Below are 9,416 nucleotides of genomic sequence, written 5' to 3'. Positions count from 1 at the left end.
TTTAATCTGTAAAATTTAGAATTCGAACTTGACACATTTCGCAATAAATTTTCAAAAAATATAATTAAATTAACAGCTAATTGACAATTGAGTATATCCTTATTAGATATATGACAGGTAGTGAGTGAGAAAACATAAACCACAGGGATCCAATCCAATATAAAAAAGCAAGTTCATGAATCAAAAGGAATTGTGTCAAGATGTACACAGCCTCTCACTTGGGCCATGAATGGCAGCTACCCACCTACTCTACTCTTTGAGGCTTTTAAAATTACACACTAAAAAATGAAAACAGTAAATAGATATAAAAAGAAGAGGCTGTACTAGATGCATTCCGACATAAAATATAATATATAATTATTGTGGTAAATAAAACAATGCTATAATATCTATGACATCATTAAATAATCAGAAAAGAGAGGAGAGAGAGAGAGAGAGAGAGAGAGAGAGAGAGAGAGAGAGAGAGAGGCATTTGGTGACCTTTTTCAAGGCAAATTCTCTTTCCTTGTCTTGGTCAACACTGGCCCAGAAGGAACTGGTTGGAATTCTTGAATTCCTAGGTTGCCCTTTTATGTCTCCATCCTGAATAAAAACCACATGAACAACAAGTCACAATAGGAAACCTAAATTAACTTGTGGGGAAAAAAAAATCAGAAATGGTCCCCATTTTTCCTATTTAAAAATATTTTAAAAATTCAATAAAATTTTAAATTGAACAAGAGAAAATTTTTTTAAAATAAAATTATGTAATCTGCGGAAAGAAAAGAAAAAGAAAGAAACAGACAAAGAAAGCCCTTCCCCACAAGGACCCACAAACAAGACCCAACAACACACAGAAAAGAAAAGTGAAGAGAGCAAAAAAAATAAAAATAATAAAAATAATAATGAAAGCAAAAACCCCAAAACCCTGCGTGGCACGTGCGGGTCACGCTCCAATGAGGAGGGGGTGATGATCAATGTCAGGTACTGTTTCTGTCCGTGTGAGACTGTGAGTGTTGGCATTATTAATATTACCTCACGGTGACCGCACGGTCGTAGTTTCCAATTCCATCAACGAAACGCACCCATGTTTCCCCACGCTCACCGTGGTGGCGCGTGAATTCACGTGCCCTCCACTGAGCACCTTACATAACATCTCTTTCACTTGGGTTTTGTCCCTATTTCTCTTTTCTCTGAGAGACAGAGCCTCTCTCAAACAAGAAAATTTCAACCAAAAAAAAAAAAGGAAAAAAAAGAAAGAAATATGCAGCTTAAGTGAACCAAACCAAACCCATCTCAGTCTGAGTCTGAGATATCCAGATCGCCGGGTCGGGTAATGGAGACCCGCCCAACCCCGCTGCTTTCTCCTTCTCCGGCCAAATGCCACCACCCCAAAAACGCCGTCGTGTTCCTTTCAACGACGATGGTCACAAGAGGCTGGCCAATTGCATGATTTTGCAATTCAACCACCTCAAAGTCTTGAAATTTCGCTAGCGTGCCTACAACTCTGCCCTGCTTTTTTTTTTTTTTTTTTCTTCTCTTTTTCTCACTTGGGTCCTCGGTAATGGCGGCTACCAACACCACCACTCAGGCCGTGGGAGTTCTGGGGGTGGACACGTCAGCGTCGGCCGACGAGGCGGCGGCCAAAGCCGTGCACAAGAGGTACGAAGGGCTTGTGATGGTACGGACGAAGGCGATAAAGGGCAAAGGGGCTTGGTACTGGGCTCACTTGGAGCCTATGCTGGTCCACAACACCGATACTGGGTTGCCCAAGGCGGTGAAGCTCCGGTGCTCCCTATGCGACGCCGTTTTCTCCGCCTCGAACCCGTCGCGCACCGCCTCCGAGCATTTAAAGCGCGGGACTTGCCCCAATTTCAACTCCGTCGCCAAACCCATTTCGTCTCTCTCGCCTTCTTCCACGATCAACTTGCCCCCTTCTCCCACTCCGGTCCACCATAACCATCGGAAGCGAAGCTCGTCTTCGGTTTCCGTTTCGGCCTCGACGTCGTCGTACCATGTTCCCCCGCTTGCGATAGTGGACCCGACTCGGTTCTGCGGCGAGCTCACTTACTCTCCGACGACGGCGACTGCTCAGACGGCGGTAACGGCTGTGACCCATCAGCCGCATTTGGTGTTATCCGGTGGGAAAGACGACTTGGGAGCTCTGGCGATGCTGGAGGACAGTGTGAAGAAGCTCAAGAGTCCCAAAACTTCACCTGGGCCGACGCTGAGTAAGACCCAGGTGGAATTTGCGCTTGATTTTTTGGCTGATTGGGTGTTTGAGTCTTGTGGGTCGGTCTCGTTTTCGAGCCTTGAGCACCCAAAGTTCAGAGCTTTTCTCAACCAGGTGGGTTTACCGTCGATTTCTCGGAGGGAGTTCACTGGGTCGAGACTCGATGCTAAGTTTGAGGAAGCTAAGGCCGAGTCAGAGGCCAGAATTAGAGACGCCATGTTCTTTCAGGTTGCCTCTGATGGGTGGAAGAACAAGAGCTTTGGTGCGTTTGGGGAGGATGGTCTTGTGAATTTGACTGTGAATCTTCCCAATGGGACTAGTTTGTACAGGAGAGCTGTGTTTGTGGGTGGCTCTGTGCCTTCTACGTATGCTGAGGAGGTTTTGTGGGACACAGTGACAAGCATTTGTGGGAATGTTGTGCAGCAGTGTGTAGGAATAGTAGCAGACAAGTTTAAGTCCAAGGCATTGAGGAATTTAGAGACTCAGAATCACTGGATGGTTAATCTTTCTTGTCAGTTTCAGGGGTTCAATAGTTTGATTAAGGATTTCAGTAAGGAACTTCCATTGTTTAAGGCTGTGACTGAAAATTGTTTCAAGCTTGCAAATTTCGTGAATAACAAGTCTCAGGTTAGGAGTAGCTTTCATAAGTATCAGTCCCAAGAATATGGTCATGCTGGGTTATTAAGAGTGCCCTTGCGTGAGTTTGAAATGTTCAACTTTGGATCAGTGCATGTAATGCTTGAGGATATTCTGAGCTCAGCCAGAGCACTTCAGTTGGTCCTGCTGGATGAATCTTATAAAGTGGCGTCCATGGAGGACCCAACAGCTAGGGAAGTTGCTGAGATGATTGGGGATGTGGGGTTTTGGAATGAATTGGAGGCAGTGCATTCCTTGGTTAAGTTGATCAAGGATATGGCTCAAGAAATTGAAACAGAGAGGCCACTGGTTGGGAAATGCCTCCCACTTTGGGATGAGCTAAGAGCAAAAGTGAAGGATTGGTGTTCCAATTTCCACATTGCCGAAGAACCGGTGGAGAAGGTGATTGAAAGGCGGTTCAAGAAGAATTACCATCCAGCTTGGGCTGCAGCATTTATACTTGATCCACTTTATTTGATTAGGGATAATAGTGGGAAGTATCTTCCACCTTTCAAATTGTTGACACCAGAGCAGGAGAAGGATGTGGACAAGCTCATAACCCGGCTTGTGACGAGGGAGGAGGCCCATATTGCACTAATGGAACTCATGAAATGGAGAACAGAAGGGCTTGATCCGGTATATGCACGTGCTGTACAGATGAAGGAAAGGGATCCCATTACAGGCAAGATGAAAATAGCTAACCCACAGAGCAGTCGGCTTGTGTGGGAGACATACCTCACTGAATTTAAGTCACTAGGGAAAGTTGCAGTTAGGCTCATCTTCCTACATGCAACTTCATGTGGGTTCAAATGCAATTGGTCTTTATTGAGATGGGTGTCTGCCCATGGGCACTCAAGGGTGGGCATGGACAAGGCACAGAAGTTGATATTCATTGCAGCTCATTCCAAACTTGAGAGGCGGGATTTTTCCTGTGATGAAGATAAGGATGCAGAGCTACTTGCCTTAGCAAACGGTGAGGATGATGTGTTAACTGAAGTTCTTGTTGATACATCCTCAGTGTAACTTTTTTTTTTTCCTTGAGTAGAAATTGAAATTTGTAGGATTTATTGAATTCTTTTCACTATTTTTTTTTTCTTCATGTTGTACCTGTTTACTTACTCTCCAGAAGATTTTAGGGCAGTAAGGTCAGGGAAAGAGGGACACTGTAGGGATTGAATTTGTATTTCTAGTACTGCACAGCCTCATGATTTGAGCCACTGCCCATTTTCACCCTAGCATGATTTTGAAGTTTTTGGGTTTGCTGAAAAGGAACACTTCTTGTTTGTGAAGAAAGAGGATGCTGAGCTAAGAACAGGAAGGATGTAAAATTTTTGTACCTCAAGTACTTTGAGATAAATAATATTTTGTAAAGGGGAAGGTTTTATTATTTCTCCTTTGTTTTAATATCAAATCTCCAGATTGACCTTTTCTTTTTCCTCCTGCTTTTTAAAATAGAGTTTAAACTAATTAAGCTATAATTAAAGAACTATAATCTTGCGAACATGTGGGTGTTGTCATCTTTCTCATGGATAGATTATGTAGCTATTTTGATTTGGCTTGTAATTTGCGTAAAGCAATTATGTGATTTTTCTTCTTTCTGAACAAGGTATCACTGACTGCATCAATTATCTTGCTTTTAAACTGCAGGAGCCATTTTTTGCATCCTAAGCAGAAGGTGCTCTGTAATTCAACTGTCATAATAATAGCTCCTCCATGTTGCCATTATTGATGAAGTGTATTTTTTACAAAGGGAATTGACTTTCTGTCTGAAAAAGTTGCAAAATTTATCTTCAAAATCGTCCAACAGTCCAACTGAAATTTTAGATTAAAGTGTAGAGTCAAACCCTTTTCCTTTGTTCTGTAGGTGAAGAATCATGAGAAGGGTTTCACCCAAAACCTTGCAGCTTATCTTTTAGGAATTAGAAGCCAGAGGGTCTTGTGGTCCTCATTTGCTTATCTAGAGGTCTTATTCAATCAACATCCTCGTACCAAGACAATAAAATGACTGAATGATCTTGTTTCTTATGAATATCTCTAGTTGTTATGCTTAGACATGCCTTTTACTTCTTCAATCAAAATACCTGCCCAGTCAAAAACCCAACTCATAAAAATTTCAGTTTCTTACCACTTCTGGTGTTGAATTTTACTTTTCTTTAGGTTCCTGAAGGACTTGAATCTAGTTGTTCTTCGAGTCTAATCACAGAAATGTTGTGGGTTTGGAGTTTGGATTTATCCAATCTGCCAAACCAGAAAAGTTTTGCTATGTGTTGACAACTTCTGTTTAGATGTGAAATCACTAACTACAGTTATGTGAGCTGCATAATTAGCTGGATAGAATTATGCTAATGTTATCTCCTCTCTTTTTTAGCAGAAGCATTCGACAAAGATATTATTGGACTGGAGAGGCCACCTTAAGATGGTTGGTTGTTAGCATAACCATTGGACCATGACAAAAGAAGGGTTTGCCAAAAAGGGATCCAAAGAAAGGATTTTTGACCTGAAATTTCTGCAATGACGTGTCCTTTGCAGAGAGGAGCAGAGAGCTTTGCACTAAATGGGTTGGGTGAATGGCAAGCTGAGTTTCAGAAAAGTGTGGGGGTCAACAACAGCCTTGTAAAGACCTCAAGCATAAAAAGCTTTAGAGCTGGAGGAGCACTTCTAACTGTTTCTATCTCATCCACTTTTATTTGGTTCTGGTTTTTGTGTCCTTAGAAAAAGTGGAGCCCCCCACCTCACCATGAAAAAAAAAAAACTGAGAGAAGTGGAAGTCTTTTTCCAAGCTTTGGTTTGGTCATGGAGATAGGATCAGAGGGTTTCTTTTCTGCCATCAAATCAAATAACAGAGCTTTGTTTTTGGGATAACTTCTCTTTTAAACATTCCAAAGCTTCATGAAAGTTGTTCATGCAGAGAGAGAGTCATTGGGCGATGCTTCCCATGATTGCAAGAAAGGTGTTGAAAGAACCCAATTGCAAAAGAAGACTGTCGGCATGAAGCAACACAGAAGATGCTTGAGAACGATGCAACAGTCCAAGTTTTAGGCTCATTTTTCATCTAGGGTCCTTGACTTGTTTAGTCCTCTTGGAGTTGAAAAACTACATATTTAACAGCTAGTGGTCTTGGAAACTGATGTATGCATCGATATCGTGTCTATGTATATGTAGTTGTCTATTCACTTGTTTACAACCACATGGTTTACACATAATTATTTATTTATTTATTCTTTTTGGAACTCTTATTGTTATTTAAGAAAAACCATCATGCATTCTTTTTTAACAAAAACGTACGAAAGAAATATAAGGCGACTTTTCTAGAATGTCAATAACAACTCTCATTTTTTATTCTGAAACGCAAATGTTGTGTAAATCTAGGTCACGTAATTACCTATTACTTGTAATTGAGAAGCCAAATTATGGAGATCTTTATTATTGAAAAGAGTCGCAAATTGCAGAATGGTATATGGTACAGCCGTACTATTTGGTAATGACTATGGGAACCAACCGATTGACAAAATAGCTAGTCACCTGCTCTTTTTTCATTCCAGGTAAAGTTGTTTCCCAATTAGGGAAACCTATAACAGGTTCTTTCAGCATCTTTTCATGCATGCTGTTCTCATTCTGCTCTCTGCACCGCAGATCTTTCTTTTTTGTTTTTTTTTCTTCTCAAGAAACTGCACAGCTAGAAAATCTCTCTTTATCTGCTGTGGTTAATTTCAAAACTCACCGACTCACACCCACCACCTCACAATCAAGTATTCATGTGGGTCTCTCTCTCCCTCTCTCTTTCACTTTTGGATGGTTGAGTGAAGTGAGTAGAAAAGTAGACAGAATTAATTATGGTATTAATATATTAATTACCTCCTAATTACTCTTTTTTTGTGAGAGACAGAAATCCTTGTCGGCAGAGGTCACTAACACTGACTGCTCACCAACTATGCCTCTCTCTGTGTGTGTGTCTCTCTCTCTCCCTCCCCCTCCCCACTCATTCTTCTGCTGTAAAAGGGAAAGGAAATATAATACTAATCATAGGAAGACACTCTCTTTATACAAGAATCTTCCCTATTCCAATGCTACTCATTATCAATCTCTTTTTTTCTTTGCTTTCTTAGTTTTTACATAAAATGTTCATTTTATTTCGACCAAAAAATAAATGTTGATTTTAGTTACAATCAACTCACAGAAAGAGAATATATGATTAGCAGTGGGGATTATGTGAAATTTATGGCTAAGGCTGTAATTATTGGTGTGAACTTAACCTTCAGGAGAATGATTAACGCAATTGACTTATTATAAAAGTACTGTTATTTGTATCATCTCAATTCACCACGCGTCGTAATATAATTAGAAGTTAAAAACGAAAGCATGATGAAGTAGTTGAGATGTTGAAATAATTTTCTTATAATCTACTCTTGCAGTAGTAACCTAACTAGTTAATTATCTTTCTTTGTTTTTTCTTCTAAATTTCCTAACCCATGCAGCCATGCCAGTGCTGGCTGTTGGGGCTTTGCAAGCTTGTGGTCCTTGTTGTTTTCTTTTCTTACCAAAGACAAGCACTTACCAGGCCTATCTTCATTTACAGCTTCAGCAGAATCAGCATCATAACATCAAAAGAATTTATAATCACAACTGGCAATGAATTATCCAAATTTTATAGTTTCAAACCAAATTATGTTATTGGAACCAGACTGTCACATAATTAATATAGTTTCAAACCAAATAGTATGATCCATGGACCACCAATTTTTACTACAGAGGTCAGCTCCTCGATTGGCACGCTTCATTTCTCACAGAGAAATCAATATTGAAAATAAATATATACTTTCACTGTTATTTCACATGGTAGATATTTTTTTTGGTGATGTTTACAAAACGAGGTCATATAGTTGCACTACAAATTTTCAGCATTTTTGGCTGCTTATAAGATGTTTATCTGATTTGAATGAAGTTAGTTTGCTTCCGACAAAAAAGTGGGAAGTCAAAAAGTATCTCCTCTTAATTTTATGTAATTTTCACCCATATCTTATTAAAGTTTTGCAATTTTAGTATAATGATATTTCTCTCTTTTTGAGGTTGGAAGATGCCAAATTATAAAAGTACAGAATTGTTATTCGTCGCCAATTGATTTTAGGTTGAGTCTCCTAACCCATGAAGCTAAGAAAATTCACTATGGGATTTTACTGGTTGTGCATGACATAAAATTGGAGAAATTTGAGGCTGGAAAAGGATGAGAAATGGAGGACGTCTCCCATCCCACCAAGTGACAAATGAGTCTAATATTGAGTCTAATGAGAGAATGGTGCCATACGCTTATGTACCCGATCAATTACCAAACAAACACAGAATCTTAGCATGTTGGGTAATTGATTGGTACAAGGAATTCTATTTTATTTTACTTTCAAATTTGGTTAAATGGTACCTTGTCATAGATGAAAAGAAAAACAGAACAACGCAAGAGAACAAAACCAAAAACAAAAAGAAGGTGACGAGAGTTGGACCATTCATTCAGCTCATCACATGATCCTGCGAAATCTGTGAAAGTTGGTGACTGATCAGACTTGAGTCTTGACTCAGACTGAGCAGGAGAAAAAATCTGATCAACTTCTAGTCTTAGAAAGAAGACTTGTTCTAGTCACGTGGTCCACTTTTAGTCTGCTGCTGCACTGCTGGTTGTTCTTTTTTGTTTTTGTTTTTTTTTTTTCTGGGGCTGATGCTATTGACTGCCGGATTGGAATTCATAATTGTTTTGTTTGTGATTACTTGCAGTTGCAGCTTGGCTGCATGCATGATCTCATGGTCCATCATCTGCATCAGATAAAAACTGAGCAAGATTCTGGGGACTCTAGGCGAAGACCAAAAAAAAAAAAAAAAAAAAAAAAAGCCCCCACAGCCCAGCGCGTGCTACTAATTTTTAAGGTCCCGTGTTCGAATCCTCCTTCTCTAATGTCTTGCTTGTGTTGAAAAAAGAAACATTGTCATAATTTGGTTTAAAGCATGTGGCAAAGACTCTTGTAGATTTGAGATAATCATGATTAACATTAGAAGCAAATGTTATAATTTCGGGCGTAGTTTAGATTAGGAACCACCAACGAAAACTGTGAAAAAAAAGTCTGAAGGAAACTGCTCACGTGCACACAGAGGAAATGTCACAATATGAATAGCAGCCTTTTAATTTCTATCTCATCTACATGAATCAATTTTGGTTAATTATTTAATTAAAGCTTTAGTTAGTTAACACTCACCTTTCACAGACAACCAACGAAATCATTGCTACTCTACTCTACTTTCCATTTCTTTCAACTGCGTCATTATCCTATTACTAGCCCCTCATAATCCTAATTACTTTTTTAATATCAAATTGCTAGCTATCTTTCTCGATTGTCCTTCTCCCGTTTATCTTTTTAATTCGTATTTTGTTTCTTGTTTAAGTAGAATTCACATGTCAAAATATTAGGTAAAAAAGTAATTTAGAAAGACAAATCGAGAAAAAGTAGCTAGCATTCTCTTCTTAATATTCTACTCATCGGATTAAATTAACAGTTACAGATCCTAAATATTAAAGAAAAAGTCAGTA

At 39.4% G+C, this 9,416-nt stretch overlaps 1 protein-coding gene across 4 annotated transcripts; it reads left to right on the top strand.

Annotated features, from left to right (window-relative positions):
* LOC18776775 lies at positions 270 to 6,058 on the top strand. Of its 4 annotated transcripts, XM_020564161.1 has the most exons (3): positions 270 to 3,821; positions 4,496 to 4,523; positions 5,220 to 6,058. In XM_020564161.1, exons 1-3 carry the CDS (start codon positions 1,544 to 1,546, stop codon positions 5,296 to 5,298), a joined length of 2,385 nt encoding a protein of 794 aa, XP_020419750.1. In that variant the 5' UTR covers positions 270 to 1,543; the 3' UTR covers positions 5,299 to 6,058. The 4 variants fall into 4 exon arrangements, with proteins under 4 accessions (XP_020419750.1, XP_020419752.1, XP_020419751.1 ...); XM_020564163.1 differs by lacking the exon at positions 4,496 to 4,523; XM_020564162.1 differs by lacking the exon at positions 4,496 to 4,523 and having other exon boundaries at positions 5,217 to 6,058.

Source organism: Prunus persica, chromosome G5, assembly GCF_000346465.2.
Source record: "Prunus persica cultivar Lovell chromosome G5, Prunus_persica_NCBIv2, whole genome shotgun sequence".
Classification (NCBI taxonomy): Eukaryota; Viridiplantae; Streptophyta; class Magnoliopsida; order Rosales; family Rosaceae; genus Prunus; species Prunus persica.
Note: the sequence above shows the minus strand (reverse complement) of the source record. Positions and strands in the feature narration are given on the sequence as shown.

What these genes read in the sequence shown, in the direction of transcription:
- LOC18776775 (XM_020564161.1), top strand. Translation starts at nt 1,544, where the DNA reads ATGGCGGCTACCAACACCACCACTCAGGCCGTGGGAGTTCTGGGGGTG. An exon ending in GCTACTTGCCTTAGCAAACG is followed by an intron (nt 3,822 to 4,495) that starts GTGAGGATGATG and finishes TTTAAACTGCAG; the next exon opens with GAGCCATTTTTTGCATCCTA. An exon ending in TTTTGCATCCTAAGCAGAAG is followed by an intron (nt 4,524 to 5,219) that starts GTGCTCTGTAAT and finishes CTTTTTTAGCAG; the next exon opens with AAGCATTCGACAAAGATATT.